Source organism: Pomacea canaliculata, linkage group LG4, assembly GCF_003073045.1.
Source record: "Pomacea canaliculata isolate SZHN2017 linkage group LG4, ASM307304v1, whole genome shotgun sequence".
Lineage (NCBI taxonomy): Eukaryota > Metazoa > Mollusca > Gastropoda > Architaenioglossa > Ampullariidae > Pomacea > Pomacea canaliculata.
In genome coordinates, this window is record NC_037593.1 from 13,623,111 (window position 1) to 13,636,568 (window position 13,458).

A 13,458-nucleotide genomic window follows, 5' to 3' on the forward strand; every position below is an offset into this window, starting at 1 on the left:
CTGCAATTTCTCGCAGACAAACTATCAAACAGAGAATGCACACAGAAAACAGAGAGACTGGCTGCATGGTTGGTCTTCTGACTTGTCCGGTCCTCGTGGCTTTGGCTGTCAGGACACAGACACTAATAGAGTCGAATGGACTGTTCACAGTTTTTTTTCTATAAGCACATTAGAGTAACCATCTTTTTGCTTACAACTACAAAACAGTTGTCTTTCAAAGTGTCATGCTTGGACAGTTCATTGATGTTCCAAATGGCATTGTACTCGTCCTGAAAAGCGAGTTGATCACATGTTACCTTAGATTATTACAAATTCAGTGAAGTAGCGCTTGAGTAGGAGAGGCTCCCAAGATTATCTTTGTTTCAAGTGTCTTTGATTGTTTTACCCACAATTGACCACTAACCATGGCTTTTGTTCTTCTGAAGTTGCTGGAAACAATAGCTTACTACAACCATGAGTAATTTTTTGAAAGCATGAGTTATCTCAAGTTGTTTTCTTTTGTAGCTGGTTGAAGAGATTTGAATAAGGCTTTTGCTGTTAATGTTGGTTATCGCTTTTTCCACTTGAAGCCATTTGTGGGCTGATTTTTTGTCCCCACCCACTTTTTTTCAACAGTACTCAATTTTCTTTAACAGTAAAACAGTCAGGTGCCACTAAAATTGTGTGTCTTTGGAATGATGTCACCATAGGGAAATAGTTTATCACATCAGTGTCACTTAAACAACAAATAAACATTGGAAAGTAATAAAAGAAACATAAATGAAATCATAAGTATCACAACAGATAAGAAGCAGATTTATAGCGAGAAAGCATAATGAAGTCAGAATCTATACTAAACTTTCATTGTCGAAAGTCAATCAAACTGAATAAAATATTAAATCACAATAACATGTCTTTTAAAATATGAGACTGACATTGTTGGTTGAATGTGTTTCGGTCTGCTTTTTCACTCACTTTTTTTTTGTTATTTGCTCAAACTAGAGGTGATAAACTTGTGATATCCAAATATTATTATACAATAAAATATTAGTTTGTGTTTATTATTTCTTCCTTCAAGGTTCAAGAACATGATTTACTATATAATTTCAAACGGATAGTTTGATTAAGGACTCTGCTGATTATCGTAATAGTTTCAAGATGAAGGTGGACTGGTGAGGCAAGACTTTCCTATGAAGCCTCACTATAATCCACCAAAAGCACATTGTGAGTGAGGTCAGTGGGGAAACTGACCATCACTTTCATTCCTTGAAGCATGACCAGCATCTATAAATTGATGTTTAATTATTTAAATGTTGAAAACAACAATGTTAAGCCATGGTACGATACTTGTCTTTGTCTCGGTCATAATTACTTATTCTGCCATTGCTGCGTGTGACGAATGAGGCGAGGAGAAGGGTGAGCCTAACTCCCCCGAGGGGAAAGGGGAAAGCTGGTTCGCTCACCCGACTTTCACCCTCTTACATCCACCCACCCGCTCCTTCGCACGTCCGCACGAGTACGCACTGACAATCACACTCACCCGCATAAGGTTGGAATAATAAAATTAATAAAGTTTTCATTTCAATAAGTGCAGGACATCATTTAACACTTTGCCTTTTTTACGTAGACAGTTAAAAACAGTTTTTTTGAAACCGCTTTCCATCATTTGTTTAGTCGTTGATAAATTAATAGCTCTCTTTATTATTTTTTCAAGAGCCGTGTGTCACGCGTCTAATCATCAGCTGAAAGGCTTACTGATAAAAAGAATGTAAATTTGCATTTATTGAACAAGCCCCAAACCATTTCAAATAGGCATAGACAGCCACCACTTTTATGTATAATAATAAGTGTTCTGCACTGTAATGAATGTCTGGTATTTCATGAGCTGCGCTGTTCACACTGGCGGCAATGGTGGTTGTGGAGCTAAATGGCCTTTGTCATCGGTCTCTCGCAAGATGATCAAAGACACAGAACTTTTCTACCTGAACATTTCTTCAGTCTTTCTGAAAGGTCGAAGAAGATGGAGTGTGTGACCTGTTCATCAAATAAGAAAGGACAGAGAACGCATGGCTGAATTATTATTTCTATGCCATCAATTTTTCTCGTCTTTTCTTCATTGGTGCGTACATCAGTACAAAGACACTGTCGTCGATTGTACTTAGTGAATGCAACATCCAAATTGAAATAAAAGAGATATTTGCACAGGTAAGGTAAATGATTTTGTTTTACTTTTCAAATATTTTATTCACAGACAGCAATTGATAATCGAAGTTTTAAATGCTTGAACTCTTATGAAAATATTGTTTGCTCCATTTTTCACCATTTAAAAGCAGTCTGTACCACGATCTCTGTAAAATAAGTTCCAGAAGAAGCTGGGACATTTCCATCAGACTGATCATCATGGAATGGTCCACTTTACTCGGTATTTGTTTTTTGTGCCTGATGTGTGGGTCAGAACATACAGGTTTGTGTACAACTAAATTTTAGAGTTTTAAAAAAAGTGTAAAAAATATACTTTCAAATCCTTTCATTAGAATTTTAGTTTTCTTGCCAAAACTTTAGCTCAGACTAATCTTTCTCTATGACCTTCTTTGTTGTCATGCATGTTTTTGTTCTTTTGGAAATAGAATGTTCCACAAAAGTCTGTCATCAAGAGAAAAAAAAAGCTATTGTCATGTTTGCCTATTTTTATTAATGGATTATTGTCACAGCCACCAAACTTGTGTCTGCGCATGTCTTGTCCAGCCACCGGGTACCTGTGCAAGACTCCCCCGTTTGACACTAGACGCTGCTACCAGATGTACACCAGTTCTCAACTGTCTTGGAACGAGTCGTCTGCAGCCTGCAGCACCACAGGACAGCGCCTGGCTTCCTTGGAAAACGAGAAACTTCTGAAGTTTGTCAACGACAGTGTCGGGTAAGAGAAATATTCTGTCATCTGTATGTCCTAATCTACTTATCCTCCCTTTAGGATTTTTTTTTCAGGAATTTATTCATCCAATTTATTGTCTACCCTAGTTTACTCTTAACTTCATGATGTATTTTTTGTGGCGTGTACCCAATACTTTAAAATACTTGTTGAGTTATAGGGATTAAAACCAACAGACATAGATTTAAAAGAATTTAAAAATATGTTTAGTATAGTATTACCAAGCTTCAGATGTTTTTCTCATCTCTTGTCAATTAAATGCAGATTCCTCGGCTACACCTGGGTGGGTCTTTATCGGACGAGCAGTGGACAGCCGTTGATGTGGACGAATGGTCAGCAGCTGGCCACCAAGCTCTACCCAAAAGTTTTTGTCGATGCCAACATGGTTACCGGACTGTCGTGCTCCACATTCAACGGACTCAATGTGGTGATGAACATGAAGTGCGACTACACGTACTACAGGATCTGTGAAACGTACAAATGTAAGAAAGTGACTAGTGTTCAGAATCATTGCTTCAAGTATACTTCTTCGAGTTCTTCCTTCTGCCTTCCAGCTGCTCTCTTCCTGTTCTCGGTTAGTTTGTTTCTTCTCTAGAGTCATCTTCTGCTATTTTACCTTCCTTGAAAATTATGTCATTATCTTTTAGTATTGTATTCCTTTCATCTCCTTCCTAATATTCATTCATTCATTCATTTCTTTCTTTCTTTTATTTTATTTTGTCTGTTCATCAACCAATGTCTGTACATGTATTTGAAAGTTATTAGTCTGATGTAAGAATTTTAAGGCTTTTGGTTCCCGATAAAGTGGATCCTGGTTGTGATTATTATCAGTTCTGAATTTTTCACTATGTAAAAAATAAAATCAAAATATGTTTATTTAGAAATCGCTCAATTTAAATGTCTTTTATCCAACTGGAATTCAGTATTCATGTCTTCTGGGTTAGCTCCCTCAACTTCCTTCTTAGCAGGTAATATATCAAATTTTAAAATAGATATAGTTTCGAGAACTTATAAACAAATTTGGGACAGAATATTGCAAATATTGTTTTTGTTTATGTCATAATCCGACACAGTCCTCCTGACTGAGCTCAATCCCTCATTTGACTTAATTTTTGCCGAGATATTATGATTTAGAACAACATATACTGATTTTCTTATTTTGATTTTTGATTTTCTGATTTACACTTCAATGCTGTAAATATTTCTGTACTCACACGCTTTCCAAAGTTAGCTTTTTATTAAAAATTTTTTTCACAGCTAATATTTTTCAACGTAAGCCCGTTGGTCACATGGTGAATGACGTCAGCAATGGTCAGCCAATGGCTTCGAAAGTCATCTCCATCATCGAGTGCGTGCGCAACTGTAAAAGCGACTTGTCGTGCGATGCGGTCAGTCACGATGGCGTCACGTGCAAACTGCATGTCCAGCAGGCGGGTCACAACATCACCGTGACATCCAGTGAAGTTACATATGTACGGATGAGTTGAAATGAAAATAAGAAAGTAGACTGTCACCAGCTTCGAATATTAAAACGAACACAGCAACGACTAGTTCTTTCTCTCAGCTATTAATAGCAGATTGGACAGTTGTATGAACATGTCTGTCGGTCATCAGCCCAGTCTTTGTGTTTATCCAGCAGTTTAAGGTATTTTATAACATCATGAAGTGCTGTTTTCCTTTGTGTGGATTATTCATTACTTTTTCAACATGTAATTAACAAATTAAAAGTTTGTACTTTTTACTTTTTTTATTTTTAATCTTAGTCTTTCGTCGTTCTTTGTCAAGTATAGAAATGGCCGGAGAACTACTTACATACTTTGCTCCGTAGAGAGTTTTGGCAAAGACAAGTGTATACGTTTATGACATGCTTACATGCCATCTATTGTTATTTTTGTATTGAAAATTCGATGGAAGTCTGTTTGGTTACATGTTGTATATAATTTTCTGCTTTTAACAGCTACTTATGGCATTATCAGCTATGGCACGATGCAACCAAGAATTTATATGACATGTGTGTCTCGATACATCTGAGCTCTGTATCATTTATAGAACATGAATTCTGCTTCAAAGTTGTAACCACAGTGTTTGTTGAATTTTTTTATAATCAAAGTACTGTAATTGTCAGGATAGTCATGATGCCATAGTTTTGTGAGTTACCGTGTTACACTAAGACACGTGTATGTAAGTTCTGTAAAGCACTTTACACAAACTTCCTTCGTATTTCGAGGAAACATGCGCAGTGTGGATACAATTTTACTTCCCCACACATTTCCCCTAGACCACATATGACTACTCATGCCATCAAACTGGTTGTCTCTATTTGTCTCTCACATCTTGATGATTACAACTTCCTCTGGCCTCCCTCTTACACGCTGCTGCCCGTCTGAGAATAGGACTGTGTTTACCCTTAACCACAACAAAAAGAGAGAAGAAAGAAACACCAGACATCAGCACTGCAATTTTCATTGTCTTAGTTTTACCACCTCAAGTAGGTTTCAGAAATATTCATTATTAACACACTGCAGTTGTACACACATCCATTCTATACATATTCCAAATCCCCGTGCGTTCATCAGCAAGAGCAGGTGAGGAAGACCTAGAGAAGGGAGCTACAGCAGAAGCCACCAAACAATAGGATGTAACACAACAATGGCAAAGTACCAACACAAATAGATTTTCTTTACGGAAGAGGTTTCCTTTTCACAAAGACCTATCGAAATGCAAGGCAATGGTGCTGCGCTTGCGCCATATATCGAAGTGTTACTTACCACCAGCACATCGGACACTGCAGGTCGTCGGAGAGGTAGAGGACAGGTTGTGATACCATCCCTGTCCACGTTCAGTTAGTCATCATGAGAATTAACAACCTGGCAAACATCTTTAATCATTACTTCTGAAGGCATTGGTGGAACAAACCTCGTTAAGCCAATGGTTCCATTTGGCTCTGTTTAATTTCGAAAAAATCGTTTCTTGAAGAAATTTTGCGGTCAAGTAGGCTCTGTCTCTGGAACAGACTTGCAGGAACCATACACCATACTCAGACACATCCTTCGGACACAATGAAAAACTACTTCTTGAAAACGGTTCTTGGAGTCTTGACCTTTGCGATGCTTTAGTAGAGATCGATCTACAGAAATGTTTTCTCTTGTTGAACCACTCCGAGGGCGACAGGGAGTGTGAAAAAGAAAGAACGAAAGCTGAGAACTGTATCGGAGGGCCTTTAGATAGGTTAGGCCAGCCGACTTTGTCATCATCTCAAGGATGTGTACTTCTTTTTGGCTTGTATTCTGAATAAACCGCTTCCATCCTATTGATCCCATTTGACAGAACAAAGGTAAGGCCAAGGAACCTGGCTCACTAAAAGCTTTTAGAAAGAAGTATATTTTTTAAAAATATAATTTTATGTCTCCAGAAAAGATGGTGGTGGTGGTGGTTAGCTGACGAAGCGTGTACCCTACCTGACCTTTTTCTTTGTGTGTGTCGGCACTGACCGTTGGATTGTCTGTTCCTTAGCAACTTGGGTAAATAATACCGGAGAAGCAAGTTTGCATATTGTCACTTCTCTCAGACGTCTTGCCATGCACCTTGTCAGCTTGTTGTCCCTGTGTGCTCTCTGTCTGGCACTTTGCTTACCGACAGATGCAGGTTTGTTGACAAACTGAGTTTGTAGAATAGGTTTTGTTGTCGTCTATTAGGATTCATTTGTTTTGAAATATAGACTAAAGTAGTTATCCAAATACTTTTAAACAGTTTTATTTTCTACTAGAGATAAATATATGGCTGAATTACTTATCATATGATCCTATTTAGATATTAATAATATCAATTGATAAACTTGGTAATTTCAGTCTACTTCGAAATGATTTTACAATCTTCATGAATAAATAGTAATGAGAAACATCATTTTAAAAAATAAGAAGAAATACGGTAAATTAACCCCGCTGCACCCGGTTCTCAGTGTATAGGACAGACCAACGCAGTGATGTGTGCAATAAATCTTTGTCAAATGAAGGACAATGTTTCTATGTATAGTTGTTGTCACACTGTGCCTATTGTGACAACACAGAAAAAAAACATCCTGGTGTAGTTTGGAATTTTTATATTTCATTTGATGGCATCGTCGGCGAATGATGAATGTAATAAAGACAAATAATTTTATTGTAAGAGTAATAATGAAACTTCAACAACAATAAGGCAAAGACCAGGAACCAAACAAAACCAATCAGATGTTTCTATCTAAAAGGATTTATTCAAAGAAGTCCATCAGCAGTTTTTTTTCAGCTTCTATTTTGTCTTTGTAACCATTGGGGAAAAATATTAAAATATTTTTTTTATTTTTTCTACAACCTTAATGGATGGTTTAAGTGGTCTAGGCAATGATACAATATTTTGAAATAGTCTATAGCTTTTTCTTCAACCTTGATTGAGGGTCCAGTTAATCTATCCCACAATCACATACAGGTACGATACAGAATTTGTAGCCGCTAACTATTCAATACTAAATTCACTATTTCGGCACATGATCTTCAGTCAGTAAGGATTTCAAATGCCTGATCAGTCGTAAATATGTGATTTTAAGTTAGACTACCAAGGAGGGCAATGACCCTATATGACCCTATGACCGTTCCAAACAGGTACATCTGGCACCTGCAGGACTCCTCCATTCGACAAGAGAAGATGCTATCAACTCTACTGGGATCGCCAGCAGTCTTGGAGTTCATCCTCAAAGGCATGTCAGGCTACAGGACAACGGCTGCCATCGATAGAAAACGGAAGACTGCTTCAATTCATCAACGACAACATCCGGTGAGAGAAGGACAACGAGACGTGCTGTAGATATGGCTCACGTGACTATCTGTGGTCTGCACTGTTAGTGGATGGTGGTGATTCTCATCAATTGCACTGTTTTTTTTTCAAACAGGTATGCTCGCGTCTGGGTCGGTCTGCAAAGAGCAGCTGATGGTCAGCCGGACAAGTGGACCAACGGGGGGAACTTTGTCCCAAACTTGTATCCCGGCATTGTTCTCAACGTCAGCCGGGCAGGTCTCGACAACGGCAAACTGTGTTCTGTTGCTGACAGAAATGCCCAAAGCGCCCTCGCCAATGCAGTCTGCTCTGACTACTACGACAGGATCTGCGAAACTGTGAAAAGTAATCATTCAGTATTCTTCTTCTTTTATTTACTCTGGTTCTTCCGTTTTCTTTTCAACTGACTTACATTACTTCTTTATTTCTCCTTTTTTTTACTTCTTCTTCCTTTCTTCTCTTCTTTTAATACCCCAGCAAGGTTTCCACTTTTATCAACAAGCCGTTGGATAGCAGCGAGTCGAATTTTTTTGACGAGATATCTATCAGAGACTCTAAAGAGAATGTTTATCTACGTATGTATCATCACGGTATCTCTAAGTCTCCACGTTTGTGTTTAGTTATTGTTAGCTTGGAATTGATAACTTTTTTTGGTAGCTCAGAAAACTTTAATAATAAAATAAAACATTAATAAAAGAAAACTACGCACTACAACCCTTTCTGTTGTTTACAGCGAGTGTTTATAAAGTCAGACCTTCTGGTCAGGTGGCTAAGGACGTCGGTCCCGGTCAGCCGAGGGCAGCTGAGTCTGTGTTGAGCTGCGTGCGCACATGTCGTCGCGAGTTGACCTGCGTGGCGATAAGTCACGATGGAGTCACGTGCCAGCTGCATTTCCCACAGGCTGGTCGCAACCTCACCGTGACATCCATCCCCAAAATGTACTTCCTGCTCGAATAACGGGAAACGAAAACCTTAATTTCTCCTCGAAGCTGGAATTGTATTTTATATATGTGTAGCCTGGGTGAAAAACTCTGTTTTCTGATAAACGCACAGGAGTTCGCTAATTTCGGTGTACAATACTTCCTCCCCATCCCATCCAGCAGCTGCCCAGCAGAAATGGGTGACTGATTTATAAGGGGAGGTAATACAATTTTGAGAATAAAGATTGCAGTTAGTAAGTGATGGTTTGATTTTTCTGGAAAGAAAGTCTTATAAAGGAGGTGGTTACTAATTAAGATGATTGGTGTTTTGGTCTCTAGTTGTGCGAAAACAGTCTTCGTCCTTGTGTTTGCTTTCCCGTGGATATTCGTAGTGGTCAGTGGGAGACGGAGTTGAGGAAGAGCTGAAGATAATTCTCTCTCTCACACACAGACACTTTTTGCGGGAGTTCGGTGTCGGGGACGCGTTACATAAGCAAAAAGGATCAAGTGAACGCATCCCAGCGTAAAAAAAAAAAACGAGATTTTTTTTTTCTTTTTCAATTTTTTTAAAATGAACACCTGGTTACGTCTAATGTCTAGTGCTGTAAAATGCGACTACGCGGTGTGTTTTTTTCCCCCGTTATCCGGTTGTGTGGTGTGCGTGCGTGGTGACGTCATTCCTCAGTTCAGATGTCACTGTTAACTATTCTAGACTGCTGCGTCGACACGCCCAACAATTAGTCAAGGCGACTGGTAGAGAATGGGCAGGGGGAGGAAGAGGGAGGGGGCTAGGTTTACTGCGTGTTCACGATGTGACTCGGGTACGAGTGGATTTTACGGGTGACTGCATGCACAGGACTGAAGACAGGTTATCGTCTCAGGGGTTTGGTTCAATAACCGGCTTTGCAGGTAGTGTGACAGGAGACGAAGGTTATACTAGAGTCAAGATTGAAGACATTATAGGCTTTCATCTTCAAGGATCCTTCAAACTCTGAAACTGTACGAGAAAAGAATAATGCCACTGCAGTCTCTAAAAAGCAGATAGCCATGCTCGGAGGTTGCAAGGAAGTGTGGGTGAAGAGGGTGAGAGATATTACAAAAAAGATTGTTTTGTGTGTGTATGTGTGATAGAAAAAGAGATAGAAGGAAAGAGAGAAGGGGAGCATTTCCAACACTTACTGTTCACCTGATTAGCATAATGTGTAGGGTTCGTGTAACACCACCGAACCTTCTGTTCACACACAGGCCACTCAGCTCTCCACCGTGTAGCAACCGACGTTTTGAACTGTCAATGTATTCTTCAACACCAAATAGCGAACTAAAGTAAATTTCTGGGCCTGTCAACACACACGCGTAAATAATTCCATAGTCACAAACAACTTAGATATACAAGCACATATAATTTGTAATACTCATTGTAATAAGGGCAAGCCGAAAACTCTACCGTCTTTCAGGTACATACGCACACTTACATCCATGTTTACATAGGCTTGTTGCTCCATTTCTGTATGTAACAATTTATTTTGAAATTTTTTAGAAAAAATTTTAAGAAATTTTGAGAAAAATAAAACCTCTTTGTCAATATGCGAGTGTTGGTTTCGAGTGTGAGTTGAATCTGTTAGTCAAAAACACAAAACAACCACAAGAAACAAAAATAAAAGTACTAAAAGCAGCTACTTCCACATCTCTTGTTTACTGTGACACATCAGTATCCTCTCGAGCAGAAATAACATAAAAAAGACACAGAAATATCTGAAATTATATCAGTATTTTACACGGAATGCGAGGCTGAAAAGGCTTAATGACCTTTGTGCACTCTCTGAAGAACACGTGTGCGTGATGCCATGCCTCTGACGATGAAATATTACGTATCTTCCTACGTCATGAAATTGCGTCAGCACGAGAAGTTGTTCTGTGGGACAATCTCTATGGTGACACGCTTCTCACACGACCTCTTCCAAAAGGTTAGCAAAGCTGAGATTTGTTTTAGGAATGACACTGTTGTCGTGCCTCGGAGACTCTGTTAGAATAGTTGCACTTCTGTATCGTATAACTTATTTGTTTATTGACATTCTCGTTTCTTTAAGTTACTGTTGACGGGATCCGTAGATTTATTTTCTTGTGGATGTCACGTTTGGATTGATGGACGGGTACTTGGCTGTGATGTAGTTTGTAGTTTGATCATGAACTTGTATTACTGGACTTCTAGCAGATGATTTTTTTTCAGTTAACTACTAAAACGAGCAAATGTTCAAAGCTTCCAACCGGAAATTCACATTTCAGATTAACAACTAAAACGAGGCAGATGTACAAAGCTTCCGGTTTAGTCACGTTCATTGTTTAGGCTCGCCGAGACTAACAGCAGAGACCTTCGCAAGAGGCTAAGCGTTGGTCTTGGCAGACAGACAGCACGCCCCCTATACACACCCAATGTTTGACAGTCTTTTTTTTAACATTTTTTTTACAGGAACATTCACTATGCATCGACATCTGGTTATTCTCTCCCTTATTCCGGGCATGGTGGCGCTGCCTACCACAAGCACGATGGCTACCGATGGAACACCAGGCGCCAATGTTTCAGAGCAAAACTCCTTGCCACAGGGGCAGAACGTAAGTTGATGGCAGTTAGTCACTGTTGTTCTTGGTCAACACAGTCTGGAGAGAATAAACTGACTGGGTAGAGAAAAAATTTCAAAGTTTTTTTTTTAAATAAACACTTCGTGACACAAAAATTTACTCCCATTAGCAGGCTGAATATTTTAACATGAAAATCCATCCGTATTAGTCTAAATATAGAAATAGAAACCTGAGTACGATGTATGAAATCTGCATGTAACACCGATTTGATGACCAGATTTGTACACTGATTTGATGTACCTGTTATTAAGCAACGTGAACGGTAGTATGTTAATATGTTGACTTCCTATAATTTCATTTGTAGAACTGCATCCAGACCGGCATGCGCTGCATATTTCTGATCCAGATGATATGTTGCCATGGTTATTGCGACCAAATAACACAGCGATGTAAGAACAATGGTGGAGTCGGGGTATGTACCTGAGAGTGACGTCACAACTGATACTGGGGCTTTTCTCCTGTCTGCGTTTGTCAGACAATTTCTTCAGTCGTCTGTTTTTCCTATCTGGTCTATTTAGAAATAAACATAAATATGAACCCTTTAGACAACTATGCTTAAGGTGAAGTATTTTTTTCTTGGTTAATGTTAATCAACGGCGTTGTAGTTTTAGGGGAACTTGGTTGCCTAGTGGTTAGAGATGCTGCTTGCATTTCCGATGATGCTCACCCATTAAACAAAGCTTGTCTCTTCTCAGTTTCCAAGCTGTATGATTCATAACATTCAGTAGCAAACTTTCTCTGTAGTACAAAGAATGTGCGATGTCTTTAATCTCTATTTTCAGAATTGCATCCAAATTGGAATGCAGTGTAACCCGTTGAACCAGATGCGGAGATGTTGCTATGGTTACTGCGATCAGTTAACTCAGGAGTGCAGAAACAACGAAGGCGAGGGGGTATGTAAATACCACAAGGGGTAGATGAATGGTAGATCCTGCATTGACACTGGATGACAAAGAGATTCTACGAAGAGGGGATTAGGCGAATAAAAGAGGAAGGAGCAAGAGGGGAATAAAATGGAGAGAGCGAGAGAGAATGTGGACTGGTGAAGGTTACAAATGGACCAAAGGAGATAAATCGCGAGTACATTTTCATGGTGTGACTGCAAACAAAATCTCATCGTACTTCTTTTATAAACTCTGTGACTTACTATTCTCGGTCAAATCTCTGTGAAACCCGCGTTCCACGCCGTTACATATTATACTGGGCACATCTAATGCGAGAGCTTTAAACTCATTCAAGGGTTTCTATGCCAATGTTTGCTAAGAAGTTAGAAAAAATATCTTGGCTGCTTACCAAAATGAGAAAGTTCAAGAAAATGTAACTTGTCATCAGAAATCATTTTCTCAGATTTTGAGAACCATTATCTCATAAATCAGTAGGCCGTATCAGTTACAAACCAAACGAACAAGTTTGTACTCTAGCTTGTCTTTAATTTTCACGAGATGTATTTTTGCTGGAGCTGTCCTCATCCACTTTGCAGATGTGTTTACCAGACGGCCAGCCGTGTATTCGCAATGGTGTCAACCACTGCTGCAGCAGCTACTGCTCCACAGGTGGTTATTGTCAGTCCCACGCCATCGACAAGGAATCTTCAACTAATTCCACAGACAAGAAAGAGCGATAAGCAAATGGGACAATTAACCGTATACACATCATCTTTAGAGCCCTTGTAATAAATGTCTTGTGTCTGTCGAGAAATCTGTGAACACAAAATGGAAAAAAAAGACAAAAAAGAGAAATGTCTTTATCCATTGTTCTGGTGCTTGCATATCTTAACACTTGCATGGTGATTACGGTTGTGAATGTGCCTTATAAAGGTAGGAATGATTTTGTGTATGGCGGTAGTTGTGTGTGTATGTTGGGAGGAGGGTTACAGAGACCATAAAGAAACAGAGACAAATCGTTAGAAGAAATGAAAGTTTATAGCTTATCAAAATAGTTTTTTGCAAAGCCTTTTCCTTACTGACATCTGTAAACACCGATTCTGTTTCTAAATTGGGACGTTCTACAAGAAATTAAACAAAACAAAACTTTGTTATATTCGATAACTTTGTTCCTTAAAAACATGTCATGTTTAAGAAAGTTTGTGTTTATATGGGATTTCTGTTGGTGCAGAAGTATGAGCATTTCAGTACTAACGGATGATCGTACAAACTGTACACATATCGACTTTTCAATCAAATTGGT

At 38.9% G+C, this 13,458-nt stretch overlaps 3 protein-coding genes across 4 annotated transcripts; all 3 read left to right on the top strand.

Annotated features, from left to right (window-relative positions):
• The first annotated feature begins 2,650 nt into the window (after positions 1 to 2,650).
• On the top strand, positions 2,651 to 4,395 carry LOC112561554 (natural killer cells antigen CD94-like). Its single transcript, XM_025234112.1, has 3 exons — positions 2,651 to 2,896; positions 3,173 to 3,390; positions 4,166 to 4,395. Exons 1-3 carry the CDS (start codon positions 2,712 to 2,714, stop codon positions 4,393 to 4,395), a joined length of 633 nt encoding a protein of 210 aa, XP_025089897.1. The 5' UTR covers positions 2,651 to 2,711.
• Positions 4,396 to 7,553: 3,158 nt separating this feature from the next.
• LOC112562935 lies at positions 7,554 to 8,755 on the top strand. Its single transcript, XM_025236557.1, has 2 exons — positions 7,554 to 8,059; positions 8,448 to 8,755. The coding sequence occupies exons 1-2, from the start codon at positions 7,786 to 7,788 to the stop codon at positions 8,669 to 8,671; spliced, it is 498 nt and encodes a 165-aa protein (XP_025092342.1). The 5' UTR covers positions 7,554 to 7,785; the 3' UTR covers positions 8,672 to 8,755.
• A 1,697-nt stretch (positions 8,756 to 10,452) lies between these two features.
• Positions 10,453 to 13,307, top strand: LOC112562305 (lectin-like). 2 transcript variants are annotated; one of them, XM_025235475.1, is made up of 5 exons: positions 10,453 to 10,598; positions 11,102 to 11,244; positions 11,576 to 11,683; positions 12,054 to 12,164; positions 12,752 to 13,307. In XM_025235475.1, the coding sequence occupies exons 2-5, from the start codon at positions 11,113 to 11,115 to the stop codon at positions 12,893 to 12,895; spliced, it is 495 nt and encodes a 164-aa protein (XP_025091260.1). In that variant the 5' UTR covers positions 10,453 to 10,598; positions 11,102 to 11,112; the 3' UTR covers positions 12,896 to 13,307. The 2 variants fall into 2 exon arrangements, with proteins under 2 accessions (XP_025091260.1, XP_025091261.1); XM_025235476.1 differs by lacking the exon at positions 10,453 to 10,598 and adding an exon at positions 10,630 to 10,784.
• Positions 13,308 to 13,458: the final 151 nt, after the last annotated feature.

Bases quoted from the DNA above. Each gene is read 5' to 3' on its own strand.
- LOC112561554 (XM_025234112.1), top strand. From the start codon at position 2,712: ATGTCTTGTCCAGCCACCGGGTACCTGTGCAAGACTCCCCCGTTTGAC. The intron at 2,897-3,172 runs GTAAGAGAAATA...AATTAAATGCAG, and splicing joins TTTGTCAACGACAGTGTCGG to ATTCCTCGGCTACACCTGGG. The intron at 3,391-4,165 runs GTAAGAAAGTGA...TTTTTTTCACAG, and splicing joins GATCTGTGAAACGTACAAAT to CTAATATTTTTCAACGTAAG.
- LOC112562935 (XM_025236557.1), top strand. From the start codon at position 7,786: ATGGTGGTGATTCTCATCAATTGCACTGTTTTTTTTTCAAACAGGTAT. The intron at 8,060-8,447 runs GTAATCATTCAG...TGTTGTTTACAG, and splicing joins GATCTGCGAAACTGTGAAAA to CGAGTGTTTATAAAGTCAGA.
- LOC112562305 (XM_025235475.1), top strand. From the start codon at position 11,113: ATGCATCGACATCTGGTTATTCTCTCCCTTATTCCGGGCATGGTGGCG. The intron at 11,245-11,575 runs GTAAGTTGATGG...TTTCATTTGTAG, and splicing joins CCTTGCCACAGGGGCAGAAC to AACTGCATCCAGACCGGCAT. The intron at 12,165-12,751 runs GTATGTAAATAC...TCCACTTTGCAG, and splicing joins GAAACAACGAAGGCGAGGGG to ATGTGTTTACCAGACGGCCA.